At 34.7% G+C, this 16,506-nt stretch overlaps 1 protein-coding gene across 2 annotated transcripts in view; it reads right to left on the bottom strand.

Moving 5' to 3' along the window:
* Positions 1-16,506, bottom strand: part of LOC145678579 (uridine phosphorylase 1) — a 233,189-nt gene that overhangs the window by 51,775 nt on the left and 164,908 nt on the right. Inside the window, exon 1 of one of the 2 annotated variants that reach the window (XM_081748892.1) lies at positions 14,194-14,470. The exons of the other annotated variant lie outside the window; for it this stretch is intronic. Coding sequence (XP_081605018.1) covers positions 14,194-14,273 — 80 coding nt within the window. The 5' untranslated portion in view covers positions 14,274-14,470. Of the gene's footprint in view, positions 1-14,193; positions 14,471-16,506 lie in introns of those variants that run through there. 2 annotated transcript variants of the gene reach the window in all.

Genomic DNA, 16,506 nt, shown 5'->3' with positions numbered 1-16,506 from the left:
GCAGCAGCACGTGGATACTTGACAGAACTTTTCTTGACACGAATATATAGAATGTCACATAAATAGAGAGGTACCTACTAAATAAGATATAGTCCCAACTGAAATTTAAGTTTGTTTACTTTTGTTTGTGTTTGTAATCATAAGTAACTTGTGCTGATTTATACGCTGCTGTTCCTGAAAGTGAATCAATTGTTTCAAGTCTTCTAAAATGTTCTTACAAATAAAATATTCAAGAAATTATATAGTATTTCTTTTGAGTCAGAAGTAAAAAAATCATTTCGAGGATACTTAAAGATAAACTAAAAAGTAAATAATAACCGTAAAAATACTTATTTTTTAGTTTGTCCCATGATTATGCTCCAAGACTGAGTCGATGATGATGATGATAATGAACAAAATGGTGGAATGAAGAAAGTGGGAGAAAATGGGAGAATCCCAAGAATACCCACGCAAAGAATGTTTATCCACCACAAAGTCGATTTGGCGAGAACTGGGATTGAACTAGGGACCCACGTACCATAGGTGAGCGCTCTTCTACAAAGTCACCGTAAGCAAAATATAAAAAAGAGAACTTTGAAATGCACTAAAACGCAAAACATTTTAAATTAAATTAAATTTATTTATTTATTTTGCGTGATTTTAGGTGCGATTTTTAATGTTTTAGGGCGTTTCTATTATTGGCTATCATAGGTCTCTAATTGTAAACATGTGATAAACACATTCCATCAAACACGGAACCCATTGATTAACTGGATTGTAGCGAACTAATTTCCTTTAATTTTAGGCATTTTATAAAAGGACTATCTTTTAAATTTTTTTTGTGCGGTTGTTAATTCGATTCAATTACGTCCATTCCGAATACTCCACTGATCGTGATACAAATTCTCTATAAATAAACAAATAAATAAATTTCTTACCTAGCCAACAAGAGCTATCCATTCTACGTAAGTGCTGACTAACTTAAATACGAGGGTTGTTACATAAATTCGAAGCATAACCAAGAAATATTAGAACTAGACACGCCATATTTTTAGGCCGTGTTTATCGAATATTCCTATAATGTCGTACCAAATTTGGTATTCATATCGACTTTTATTTTGTTGTTACAGGCTCAGAAAGGCAGAAGAATGAGCAAAGTGTGACCAAATTTAGAAATTGAACTCGAGAGCTGTTATTGAATTTCTCCACAAGAAAGGTTTAAAACTGCAGGAGATCCACGCCGACAATTGCTACTTTAAGTAATAGTCTCTTCGTATTTCACAGTAAAGAAATGGGCAGGCGAATTTAATAGAGGGAAAACTCCATTGAAAATGATACACGATCAGGAAGGCCCGTGGAACCACTAACTCAAGAGAGTATTGACAAAGTGCATGAAATCATCATCTATGATCGGCGCATGACCATCAGGGAGATTGCTGAGACAGTGGACTTATTTAGTGAAAGTGTTGACCGAATTATCACCCATCTGGAAATGAGCAAAGTTTCCGCGAGGTGAATGCTAAACCTCTCGACACCTGATCAAAAGCTCACCAGATGCAACATTTCAAGGGACAATCTTCATCTCTTCCTGACAAATCCATATCCTTTCGCACTCGATTCATAACAATAGATGAGGCTTGGGTCCACCATTACTAACCAGAGTCCAAACAAAGTTCCAAGCAGGGGAAATATCTCTCATCCTTCCCTCTGAAGAAGACTTAGTGACCTCAGCTGGAAGAGTGATGGTACAGTTTTCTGGGATTTGTAATGGACAGTTATGGTGGCTCATTTTCCAAAGGGGTGAACAGTGACTGGGAAGTACTATGCAGGGCTTCTACGACAGCTGCGTGATAATATTCGACAGAAATTTCGTGTGAACTGGTGCACTTCTCCATCAAGACAATGCCCCTAACCACCAGTCAGTCATCGCAATTGCAGCAATTTACGATTGCGGCTATGGATAGGTCTTCTATGCACCTTATTCGCCTGATTTGGCACCTTCTGACTTTCGTCTCTTTTCAAAACTCAAAAAGAAGTTAGAAGGTACTCATTTTGACACTGATGATGACGACATTTATGCCGTAGATGAAATTTTACACGCTTCGACAAATAATCTTTTACCAGCGGCATTAACCTACTTGAACATCGATGGGCAAAATGTGTGTACTTGTCAGGCAACTATGTTAAAAAGTAATACCATCCATAAACTCTCTGCTGCTCCGTTCATAGGAAGACTTAGAACTTTGTAACAACCCTCGTATCTTTATTCCTTTTTTATATATATAAATAATCTATAAAAGTAACAAAATAAAATTTTCAAACCCTTCTAAAGGCTACTGTAAAAAAAAAAAAATCTCTTCAAGGGTAAAACTTTTGGCATCCATTGTACTCACGATCATTTCTAACATTGAGTATTGAATCGAAACTAAGCAAAAACAGGTTTATACTCCAATGTTTCATTAATACTCCAGTATCATGAGGGATGAATTAGAGGGTATGGTGGCAGGAAAGAGACGGAGAGGGTAAGACTACAATGGATGATATCGAAACAGAAAAATCATATGTGAAGACAAAGAGGTTAGCGGAAGACCGTGAAGATGGAAGCTTCTTAGTTGCAGCAAGTAACCTGCCAATAATGGCAGAATGCTTATGATGATGATGGTGATACTCCAGTATACCCTTGGAACAGAAGGAAAAGACGTCTAAAGATTGCCGCTGATTTATATTGGAGCCAATATGAAAATTAGCGTCAAATTGAAAGTTTATATTAATTATAATGTGTTTGGAATGTGGGTATTGCTCTAAAATCTACGTATGTAAGATGAAGGCCCGCAACCAGTCACAGAGGTTTGGGGCGGCACGAATATGTTAGGGAGGGTAAGTCATTAAAAATTCTCTTACAAATAGCTCAATTGTGTTTTTTGCATTAATAATAGCATTTTGTGTTAAGCCACGAAAAGTTTAGGGGGCGAGGCCCCCCTAGTCCCCTCTTGTTGCGGGCCTGGTAAGATGAGCACAACAGCATGTACTGTCTTTGTTTAAAAATACGAGTAAATAAATAAATAAAGCATTTTTTAATCTTTAAGAAAGACAGAAATGCAGTTTTCTCATGCGAGATAACGATTTTTAGAAAATCCGAAATAGCATTTCTTCGACAACAGGTTTGCAATATTTGAATTCTTTGTTGTTAACGTGATTACGAGTTTGTTTTCATTCTTTCTTTTACTTATTTTTTGGTTGTTTTTTTAAAAATTGCAATGTCTATCCAAAGAAGCTTGAGAACAAAAAGGAAAACATATTTAAGTTTCTTTTGAGTCGAAAGAACAAGGGCAAAAGAGCACGATTTCTGCTCTCCAGCAAAGCTTTCAGAAACTTCGCAGTCAGAAACCATTGATTCTCCTGTATAAAACCCACCTCGACGATGAGAAGAGAAGAAACACAACCACAAGGAAATGTACATAAGAAGTAAAAGTCAAAAAACACCTGTTCCTGGATTTGCTTTTCTTGTCTTCTAAAGGAAGAGCAAGTCATCAAAGGATTCTGTCTTAAAGCTTTCAGACTCGTTCTTTGGATCGTCTAATAAAACACGAACAAGTCATTGATATAAAATGGCTTTTGCATTGAGACGAAGTTTCTCTAATGAAAAATAGCAGTAAGAAAAGTGAAATACAACTATGTCTAGAAAAAGAAGTAACTTTAATCTTAGTTTTTCCAGAGACTACAAGTGAATCACTAGATAACGAGAATTGATCCTTTGATAGGATTACTATACGATAGGCTTCAAAAAGGAGGACATTCTCAGATTTCATAAAAAATATTTGTATTACTCGACAACTCGTAATGGTACAACGAGAAAAGATAACTGATAAAAATAAACCTTTACAGTACCGATTATGGAATTATTAAGTTTTTACTTTTTCGTGCTTACTGTTGGATGTGTTTTATCCCTTTGGAAATTCAACACTGCAACAACTGAACAACATTCATTGGCATTGACAATTATTTTACGAACATTATAAATATACAAGTTGAACCAATTCTCTGTAGATCCTCCCCCCCCCCCCAAAAAAAGTGTATTTCCCCATCTGCCTAAAACCCCACGCGGGCCACCCTTAAGGTTCAAACAAGAGGAAATGCTCGACTAAAATAAGACTTCTGATAACTCTATTCTTCTACAGAGGGATTCTCTCAGATGGAAGGGATCATGACGTAAAAGATTAATTGAATTTTGAAAGAAGGTCAAGAAGAAAATTAATTGAAGTAATTAAATCAGTTAGAAACACAAATAAAAAGTTCGTTCAAAAAAGTGTCATTTATATAAGAACAACATGAATTTGATTCAGCCTGTACAAAACGGATAGAAAGGGGTATTGACGTCAGAAAAAATATTGGGTAAGTCTAAAATCAGATATTACTTTTCTTGAAGGGTCATGCAGAAGAGTTCTGAGATCATGGAAGATGGCAGCTTTGCACTTAAATTGATCTGAAATCATCCCTTCAGATATGTAAAAACGTCAGTGGTACAGCGTTTACTTCTGGTGCGTGGTGCCCCTGGTTCGATCCGAGCTCGCGCCAGGCGGGCTTTGTGGTAAACAAACACCGTGTGTGGGGTTTTTCTCAAGGTTGTCCTGTTTCCTTGCATTTTCACTCCATTTTCATTCATTTCTCATCATCACGTCTCCTTTAGCCTAGCCGGCATAATCAAGGGACGTAAAACTCAAATATTTCATTTTACGTAAAAACGTAAGAAAGAACAAAACTATCACAACCGTCACTACTTTTTATTCCAATCCCTGATAGATATTTCAAGGATGTTATAAAATAGAGGATCTGCCCATACAACAAAATCGTGAAGCTATACGTCACAATTTCGCCACACCTACTCCGCTCGCTCTGCGCCACTAAGATCGCAATGTTTCGAGCCAACAATCATGGCGGAAACTAGAGTAGCCAATCAGACGTGTTTATTCAGACGATGCTCAGTTGTTTTTAGGCTTCATTGAATCCATAGGATGAAGATAAGTATAGGCAGATCCTCTATTTTATAACACCCTTGAGATAGTTTGACAAGTGTTAGAAGTCAGAATTTAACAATAATTCCTCTTAACTAATTCTTTGTAGAATTATTGCACAGGAATCTGGAAGCAAGATTGTGGAAGCTCAGCACCACGTTCTGTGAATTCTTTGAACTGCAGTGCTCACCCTCCTTTTATGTTTAAACTTATTCACATTCGTAAGGTTCCAATAGCCTTTCCAGTGAAATCTCATTTATTGCAATTTCACATTCGTTTCTCTGACTGCCGACATAGATGATCACCAAGCAGAAATGGCAATACAGCCCTTTTGTTGTAAATTATGGCTCCTTATCAGAACATCCTGCACGATTCTACGCATGTTAGGATGGTCAACGATAACATACTTCATTTTTTATATACTTCAGCAAAAATATACTTAATTTTTTTTCGATGGTACTGTAGAAGTTTTTTTTTATGGTAGTGGTTGGTTCGCTTCTATACATACAGATTAGTGATAGGGCTATTTCGGTAAGTACCTGTAGCTATACTGATATCCAAATGATCGACTATTTACTTGAATAGGGACGAGCAAGCACATGCTTAGATGATACAGTCATAGTCTAACAAGAACTGAATTAAACTATGGTATAAGCATAATCAGGGCCGGCGAGAGGGGAGGGCAGGAGGGGCCAGAGCCCTGGGGCCCGGGGCTCCAAAGGGGGCCCGGCGGCCGAGGATAAAGAATTACTAAATGTTGTATATTCTTGCTCAGTTCGCTTCCAATCAGTGCGCTCTTTGTGTAACAGTTTTTGTGTACTGTGGTCTTGCAAAGAAATGACAGGTGACCAGATCCAAGAACAAGCAGCTGCACTAGTCCAGCGATACCCAAAAGATTTAGGAGATGATCTTTCTGATGAACTGCATAGGCTGAAATTGATATATTCAGCCAATTTTGGTGAGAAAACGCTTTCACCATGGGATCTCCTAAATAACATCAAAACTTTGAATCTAGAAACTTTATTTCCAAATCTGACAGTGGCCCTTCGTATATTCCTCACAATCCCTGCTACCGTTGCTAGTGCAGAGCGCTCTTTCTCTCTGTTAAATAGAGTAAAAAATGTTTTACGCTCTACAGTATGTCAAGATAGATTATCAAGCTTAGGCTTGTTGGCAGTGGAGACAAAACGTGTCAAGTGTACCAACCTGGATGCTAACATTGATGAATTAGCCCTGAAAAAGGCCAGAAAGGAAATTTTGTTGTAACTATACGTAGAAAAGGATACATTGTAACTGTAACAGTTGTCTAGTATTAACACACATAATTAATTTCTCCTACAGACAATTACTGTTAATATCACATTATTAATCACACTATAGTTAATTTGAGCAATATTTCATTGAAATAACTAAATTAGGCCTAATGCATCATGTCTCTAATTAAGGAAGACTAACTGCATAGCTTACTTCTATCTAATTATTTCTAGCAACAATTTATGCAAAGATATTCATAGTACAGGGTAGGTTGGATGGTTGAGAACATTTACTTTCTCAGCTTTTATTAACTATTTAATACGTGCTTTTTCTATTTCCTTCACAAATCAGTTTGTTTTGAGCATTTGATTGAGCATTGGGGGATAACTTTTGCTATTACAAATAGATAAGTTACTTTTTTCTGTACTTTGATATCGTTGTATTAAATATATTATTTTTTTTATTCATTTAGTTTCTAAGCCTTTAAAAATCTTAGAACCAACAACTATAGGGTCTAAACAAAATCATAAATAGTAAATTAATGAGTTTTTTGTTGTTGTTTTGTTTTGTTTTCAGCGAACAGTGAACATAGGCTAGGTTCTGAGTTCTTATTATTCACTTATTTGGAGATATAGCAATACTGTTTACCATGTAAATTAAACGCATTAATGGTCTAATAAAGAGTTCAAACTAAGCCTTAATGTTCATTTTAGTTTACCTCCGTCCAAAGTGGTAAGTACGTAAAAGGTTATAAGGGAACGTGTAAGGGGCCAGGGATTGCTCAGCCCCGGGGCCCGCGACCGCTCTCGCCGGCCCTGAGCATAATACGAGTAGATAAATGATATTTCTTCATTCAAGTAAACTTGCAATTACCAGACGACACTGGGTCAACACCGAAAAATTACGTATACCTACAAGGAACCTGTCTCAAAAATATATTAAAATACTTGTGGTAATTCATTAGTGTCAAAATATATTTGGTTTAATTTCACTTACAGGGTATTGCTTTAAAGAAGAGAGAACATGATGTCTCAGTGGTAGAGCGTTTATCTCTTGTGTGAGGGGTCGCTGGTTGGATTTTATTATATCAAGTGAGTTTATAGTGAATAACATTATATCCGTGAGATTTTTTGGAATTCTTCCACTTTCCCCTACCTTACCATTTCAGTAGTTTTTTCATAATCATTAATCATTCACTTTAATTAATCGTCTGACTCCGTAGCCGACACACACACACACACACACACACACATATATATATATATATATATATATATATATATATATATATATATATATATATATATATATATATATAGTTAGTTTGGGCGAATCCGGACAGTTCTTCTGATGTTTCTTTCTTTTACTGCTACACCGCTAAACAAAAACTTCGTCATATTATTTAATATGTTGGTATGCATGTACAACTGAAATAGTTTTTCTGGAATGGCATGTTAGGAAATTAAAATAATTTTCTGAAAGTTAACAAAATCTGTGATTTGCAAATTTGGAATGGTGAATCCGGACACTGAACTTTGAAGGAAGATATATGCATGATAGGTATATTTTAGCTTACTATCTTGCTACACTAACACTCTAACATGATAAGTACAGAATATAAATACAAATACATGATAGATACATACAAATTACTAACAGTAAGTTCTATACTAATTACTGTGGAAATTGTAAGTTAAATGCACACTAGTGTAACTATCACTAAGCGTTTAATTATTAAACATAGTAATCACGTTTGTTTCCATTAGAATTACATTGTACTACAGGAAGTGTAAAGAGTAGTATACGTAATTTCGACGGTGGGGGAAACAAGAAGAAACAGGTAAGTTCATGTACGTTTTATTGACCTCATGTAACTTTTGAATGGAATATGTTAAGGTTTTACACAGAAGTGGGTGTAAGCAAATCGTTAAGTAAGACATATATCAAAGCGAAGACCTTACTTTACTCGTTGCATATTGGAAGAATTCTATTACTTTGCGCGTGCCTGCTCAACGCGTGCACAAGTTTACAGTGCTCAAAACGGGCGAATCCGGACGTTTAGGGAAGGGTGAATTCGGACACGTTTATTACGTTAAGGTGAATCCGGACAATGTAATTAATGAACTAAGAGGATTCGGAACATTCTCTCTTCTTTCGCTTTTCACTTTATGAGTGTGAAATACTACGTGAGGTTTATTGCTTATTTCTAGCGTCTATTCATTTTTGCTACAAAGGATCACCAGAAAAAAACTATAAAATTATTTTAGGATCTACCAACACAACTAAATTACAAAATGCTAATCATAAGATACTCAGAAATTCTACACTACTGAATAACTACATCAGCTGGTATATTCCCATTTGATCCGCAACAAATTCAGGAACATGAATTTCTTTTGTCGAATGAACACGATCCGCCAGCAACTAGAAACAATTCCTCTTCTGTGTCGTCAGATTCGTCCAAAAGCACGTCTAAATCGCCTTCAGAGACTTCAGTTAAACAGTTCCTATCTTTCTCTGCTGTTCCTTCTCACAAACTCACATTCCTAAGGTCACATAAAGATTAAGTATCACGAAACGCAGTTTGTTTCAAACTGTCTCCTCAAACACAATCGAAGGTATGAATGAAAACAACTGTGAACTTTGTGGGAAGAATTATTATGCACCATCATCAAGCATATACTGTTCCTGGGTGTCCGGTACTGTGTGTAAGACCTGGTTTCATGAAAGATGTGTGGGAGGTGATAAGGAACTGGATGCAGGATGTGCAGGATGTGCCTGAATTATGACTAGTGCTTCACGAAACTGTCAGACGTCATTAACGCAATAAAAAATAAATGCTAGTCTCAGTGCACACATATTATACTTCCTACTAAGCACTGAACTGTAGGAAGGTACGGTGCTTCAAATAGGCGTCACAATAAGTCTCCACATTACACATACGAAGAACAGTATTATCATAGGCTTAGGATGTCCGGATTCAGCGACTGTCCGGAATCACCCAAACTTACTATATATATACTTTAATAGAAGTCTTTCAGTTGGTTGAATCATATCTTTCACTGACAAAGCTCATTTATTTGTTTTTATGCAGATTAACTGTGTTAAGAAAGTAAAATCTAAAAGGTCGTTTTCATCACAAATCGGTGCATTTTGATCACTTCTTTCCTATTATGCAGATCAAAAACAATTCGTCTTTGTTTAGATTCTCGAGAATACACACTGCTCCTTATGGACACATTATGTATCTCTTCTAAATATTTTAAGGAGTGTTTGTATATGTTTAAAAAAATTCAATATTACAAAGTATAATTACGTTTCAAATTTTCTCCAATTTTGAACGAAATGCGGAACATCGCAGTAGAACTACAGTATATTGTATTTATGCACTATAACACATAATATATGCACGACATGAAATATGCATATTTGTAAAGCTTTTCATTCACCTTTGACATTTGCTCTTTGTTGAACAACAAATTCATGACAGGTATTTTAATATTACCCGTCATACAGCGGACTAGAATGTATTTTGTTCTTATCAAAAGCATCAATATTGACAAATTGGTAATCATATGAGGAACATCAGAATATTAACATTTTCCGCCGTAACTGACATTGACAGCAATTGCTAATTTAAAAAAAAAACTGCTATGATGTAAATAGTAAACTGTCAACAGGCTTTTCATCTAACTACTTCAATTTGGAAACTTTAAAAATCGCGTATAGATTGTATACAAGTTTGATTCAAATTTTAATTAACTATGACAGTCTAAAGAAAAATTTTTCATTAGCCAATGGTTTAAAAATCACGTTCTTATATCCAGATTTTTATTCGTGCGGCCTCAAAAATAAAAATCAAGCTAAACCAAAGAAACTAGAAACTTTCATTTTATTTCATGCGATCCATGAGATGAAATGAAAATTTCTACTATAGCGCCCCTAATTATACATTATGGGTTAAAGGAGAGAAAGTAACGGTAGAAGTTGGAAATATGAAAAAGAATTGAAGGGATGGGAATGTGGGAGGAAATGGAGGATCTTCGAGAGAATAAAACATGTCTAGTATAAACTCACATAAGCAGGGTGCGAACCAGGAACAGCTCATATCCAAGATGAGAGTGCTACTATTGAGCTATCGTGTTTTGTATAGTGGTCCAGATCTCACAATATTGTACATCATGTCCTGTATAACTTTTCTACTGAAAGAAGAATAATAAATCAAACCTAATGATTCTTTTCTCCAGTAAGTAGGTAATCTTATGTTCAACTATGTAACGATTGCGATGTTGCCCCTATTGGGATGGATCCCTCTCCCCTCGCTGGAAGCATTGCACATCCTACATAAACTATAATAATAGTAAAGAATGTAAATTAAGTAGTGTTTCTTGTCTGATATAACTTTGTTACTGAAAGGGAAGATGTCTGAAAAAGACATTGTGTAGAAGATATCATAGAGCATAAACACTGTCCTAATGAGTCTAGATAATAGCATAGCTAAGATGTATGTTCAAGGCTTATACCTACATTTTCCTTTATAACTACCATAATTTAGTAATTTAATTTAATAAGAACGAACTATATTATCACCACAAAAGAAAAATTGTATATTTTGTATACAAATTATGCCAATAGAAGACACTATTTTCCTTTTTTCGGAAACTGTACGATATTATTCGTAAGTCTGAGAAAGTTCAAATCCTTTGAGCTCCTTGTTATTATCAAGGTTCCATACTTTATGATTATTCTGTTAATATAGTCTTCTTTGTGAAAATACAAATGATTATTCTGTTAATATAGTCTTCTTTGTGAAAATACAAATGTTATTTACGCTTTCTACCATGTCACTCACCAACATTTGGTATAACGTAATATAGACCCAACATTTTGAAGCTTCACGACTGGCGTATCAACGATCTCAACTAAAATGGTAATCTTGGGAGTTTATGATTTATTATGTTCACTATGAATCATGTATAAGTTATTAAGGGTTGATGAATACATGTGCACAGTAAGATTCCATAAGATTTATTATTATTATTATTATTATTATTATTATTATTATTATTATTATTATTATTATTATTATTATTATTATTATTATTATTATTATTATTATTATTATCTGCAACTTCACCTGTAGGTATACATCTTATACTGTAAACCTTTAAGTGTCACCTATATCTGTTACCCATCAAAACTCACTTAATATTTTCAGCTAATAATTAGCTGTACAGGAATATCTTAAATTACTTGAACAAACCAGAGATCAAATTAAAACTAAACTCTTACCATAACAATTCTTAAAAATCATGGTCTAAAACTAACTTTATAGTACTCATGTCTTTAAGAGTCCGTATCACTGCGAAATTAAAATACCGCTAACTTTACAGTAATTATGTGATATCTTCAAATAGATAAAAGATAATCGAAAAGTGGATCAAGACCTCCCTAGACGATGTTATTTTGCATGAGGTACTGTTATCACGAGTCACCTAGTAGCTTTCCGTTTGCAGTTATTTAGAAATGCGAAAATAAATGCCAATTTTCTAAATGACCGGAAATCGAAAGCAGATAAATGAGTCATGATAACGGTATCTCACGCAGAATAATATTGTCTAGGGAGGTCTTGTTCCACTTTTCGATTATCTTTTATATATTTGAAGATATCACATAATTGCTGTAAAATTAGCGGTATTTTAATTTCGCAGTGATGAGGCCTCTTAAGGTGATAGGTGGTCAGCCTATCGCTCTCCCAATTAATGTTGGTTCTCTAGATCACAGTTCACTCCTTCTTTCTTTCTTTCAAGTAACTCTCCACCTACGACTCAAGTTGTGGTACTCATGGTTTTAAAATGATGTGTGGTCAGCCCAATACCATGACGTATAGTGGTTCTGACTGCACCAAGCGGAGGCCTCATACCATACTAATTTATCAAGGTTACTGGTTCTGAAATTTTAATTATTTCCTTATACGGGGTAAGTCAATAAATATGTGGACTTTCTTTTTAATCGTCAATAAGTTGGCTGTACAGCTTTCTGCGCTTGCAGGCCGATAGATAGCACACTCGCTTGTGGCAAGTTTCAGCGTTATAACTTCAGTTCGCTTTGCGCTTTTGCGGAGTAAACATGCCTGTGTTACTGTACGCCTGTACAATAGAACAACTTCTTTTTACCAGGAGTTGAAATCCATAGACTTTCAGCACAATGCGGGAGTAGTTTTAAAATTAGTGGATTGAAAAGTTTAACAGTGGTCGAACAAGCGTGAAAGACGAAGAAAGAGCAGACCACTTTTGAACTTTTCAGTCCACTGGTAAACATCTCGTTGTGGCAAAACATTGTCGATGTGTTGTGCTGAAAATCTTATGTGGATTTCAGCTCCTGGTACACCTTCAGACCACAATAATAATAATAATAATAATAATAATAATAATAATAATAATAATAATAATAATAATAATAACGGAATTTTGTTGTGTGGTGCAAGCGGACAGTGACGCAGCGATGTTTACTTCGCAACAGCGCAAAACAAACTGAAGTTATAACGCTGAAACCTGACAAAAACTAAGAGAAACTGGTGCCATCTATCGGCTTGCGAGCACAGAAAGCAGTACAGCCAACAAACAAACGATTAGACGAAAAATGATCATGCTTATTGATTACCTTCATATGTGTAATAAATTCTGTGACAGAAATTTCATTTCAGTTACAGGTGTCTTTCCTGGTGATACAATTCCCCCCCCCCCAAAAAAAAAGAAAAAGAAGAAACTAATGTAATGAAGACACATCATCACTTACTGCGAAGAAAAGAAACAGATGTAGTATAATGTGCAATTAACCGCCTTTCGGTCTACTAGGCGAATTTGAAGAGTTCAATTTACTAATCTTAGGTATATTTTATGATAAAAGTTAATTTGCTAAAAAAAAGAAAAAAGAAAAGAAAAAGTACAAATCGTAATTTATTTTTCCTCTTTCCAAAGTCAACAAGAATTTTAGGAATGATCCAAAAAATGGATCAAAAGATTGCCATCTTGGTCAATAATTAGTGTTTGAATCAGAGCCGACAAAAGTTTGGAACGGCTCCTAAATCAAGTTTTCTAATTTTTTACGGAATAAGCACATCATACTGAGTAAATTGTTAGTTCTCGTTTGGCTACAATATAAGTAGTTCTCAAAATATGGGGCGTACAAGAAAATGTTTGATTGAATGAAATATATTGCATTTGTGGATCAGGGGCCACAAGATTTTTGAACGGCACCTAAATCGAGTTTGCATACTTTTTATGGAATAAGCACATCATACTGAGTTAAATGATAGTTTTGTTTTGGCTACACTATATGCAGTTCTCAAAAGATTGGATTTACAAGAAAATATTTGATTTAATGCAACATGAAGTTTTTGGATCACAGGCCACAAAATTTTTGAACGGACCTTATTTTTTTTATTTATTTATTATTATTATTATTATTATTATTATTATTATTATTATTATTATTATTATTATTATTATTATTATTATTATTATTATTATTATTTTTACGGAATAAGCACATCATACTGAGTAAATTGTTAGTTTTGGTTTGACTACACTAAATGTAGTTCTCGAGATATAAGGCCTACAAGAAAATTTTTGTCTGAAATATATTGGATCTTTTGATCCAAAAACAGAATACCAACAAAGCTGCTTAAATTGCATTAGAATATAAAATCGTACTAGTGACACAAAAATATTGTCAAAGATTTCTGTTCTCATAGGCCAGTGTTTCCAGTTATTTCAGAGTTGTGGATCCCCCATTTTTTAGGCAAGCCAGGATCCCAGATCTTTTGATTTTGGTGTTCGTGGGTCCGAAAGGTTCGCGGACCACTAAATGTGAAAGATTGTCAAACGTAATTAATTAAAATCCTATATATAAATATTACAATACTTCCAAAGCAGTGGATACATACCTTGTATCGTCATCTTCCAATGTTTCCTTAACGTCGTCGTCGTCGTAAATGGGAACGTATCCATTACAATTACACGGCATGTCAATGGATTATTATTAGGGTCTGGTCTACAACGTAGAAACAAAACAAATACTGCCCAGAAAATACAACTGAAGACTAACTCCAACTCTTTTTGCGTTTATCCATAGAAAATGTCAAATAGCATATTTGTCAGTGTTTAATGAATAGTAAATATTTATAATATAAGAAAGAGGAGGAGCGAAGATTTGTGACTGTCGCTAGGTCAACAGAAAAATCTAGATTTTAGATCAACAGGATTATTATAAATACCGAAGTTTATAACTTTTTTTTTTTTTTGCTTATCCCATTTTGTTCACGTCAGTGTGTCCCTCATCAGTTAAAGTTCAAGGAGTGTTCTGCAATTTGCGCCTTAATTTCCGTGTTGCATAATGTACAACGTTCGTATTTATTTATTTATTTATTTTAAATGTAGAACTCCATGTAGTTTTAGCGTGATGCAGACTTACGCTTTTAGGACCTTAAAAGATTAATAACATTTTATATGTTTACTATAGTAATGCAGGAAACAATAACACAACACAAGAGGCAATATTGTGAAGTTTATATAATTATATTTATCTTGTAGACCTGTTAATCAGTAACTGAAATTTGCAGATATAATCTAAAAGGTTCTGACCCTTCTTCTTTAAATTTGGCATGGTTACAAAGCATTATTATTATTATTATTATTATTATTATTATTATTATTATTATTATTATTATTATTATTATTATTATTATTATTATTATTATTATTATTATTGGGTTCGCGGTTGCTCAGTGGTAAAGCGTTCATCTCTGGTGCTTGGGGTCCCGGGTTCGATCCCAGCCCCCGCCAAGTGAACTTTGTGGTGGACAAACACCGTGTGTGTGGGTTTCCTCGGGGTTCTTCCGTTTCCTCCCACTTTCTTCATTCCACCATTTGATTCATTACTCATCATCACCGTCTCCTTTAGCTTAACCGGCATAACCGCAGGACCCAAATATTTCATTGCATTTTATTATTATTATTATTATTATTGTTATTATTATTATTATTATTATTATTATTATTATTATTATTATTATTATTATTATTATTATTATTATTATTATTATTATTAAGTTTCACGTCACACAATTTTGCACCGATGCTAAGGGAGACGGTGGTCATTAGATGTATGATAGTGATGGAATGACGGAAACGGTTCCTCCGACAAAACCCAGGCACATAGGGTTTGTCCACCACTCACTTAGGGAGTCCTCGGATCGAACGAGGGACATAATGCCAGAAATGAAAATGAAATGATTTTTTTTTTTTTTTTAGTTTAATGACCCACAATTATGCCCTTTAGGCTAAAGGGAACGGATAATTAATGGAAGGAATGGTTGTACAATTATTTTTGAGCTTTCCGACCGGGAATCGAATCCTAAACCACGCGCATCAACGACACATGAGCTAGCCATTATATTAGCGGGGTGGGCTGTCCACGCGCCAGAGGTGAACACTCTACCATTGAGCCACCGCGACCTCTACATGATACCATGTTAGCTCGGAAAACTACCGGTTTAGTGTCATGATGAAGAAGTTTACTTAAATTACGAAGAACCGGTAGGATCCATTGAGTTTAAAAAATAAAAAATGATGGTGATATACTGAGTACGGATCATACTGTTCAACATGCACCGTCTGGCTCGCCTGAGCGCTTATAGGCTAATAAGATCACTTTTTATTGTATTATATTATTTTTTCAATAACATATTTAAAAAGAGATAAACATGTTTATTTTACCATATAAGACTAGATTCAATAATTCTATAATTGAATGTTAATTATCGAATAATATTAGTATGTTTTTGTTTATCATTATACTTATCGTATTTTTCTTTCTATCCTTGATTAAGCAATATTGAGTCAGATCACGAATCATTTCAGTGTTATTTCAAAAGAAAATAAAACGTTTAGTTTATACACGTGACTAGCAAGTCACCATGTCATGGCCTCATTTCTCCAATATGAAGCATAACAAAAACAACACACACACTTTCCTAGCGCTGTACATGTCTTTCCTAGTATTAGATAGCATCCCAGCACAATGGAACATGGAATACATGGTTGTTGTGTTGAGTTTCGAGATGTACGTACATACAGATAGTTAACTAAAATAATGGAAACATCTAACAAATTGAAACTTGCCCCATTAATATGATGTTTAACCACCTTGTATTCGTTGCGGAATTGAGGGATACGACGCGTGTTCAAAAAGTGTTAAA

Source organism: Thermobia domestica, chromosome 2 (assembly GCF_964235325.1).
Source record: "Thermobia domestica chromosome 2, izTheDome1.hap1.1, whole genome shotgun sequence".
NCBI classification, from domain to species: domain Eukaryota; kingdom Metazoa; phylum Arthropoda; class Insecta; order Zygentoma; family Lepismatidae; genus Thermobia; species Thermobia domestica.
Note: the sequence above shows the minus strand (reverse complement) of the source record. Positions and strands in the feature narration are given on the sequence as shown.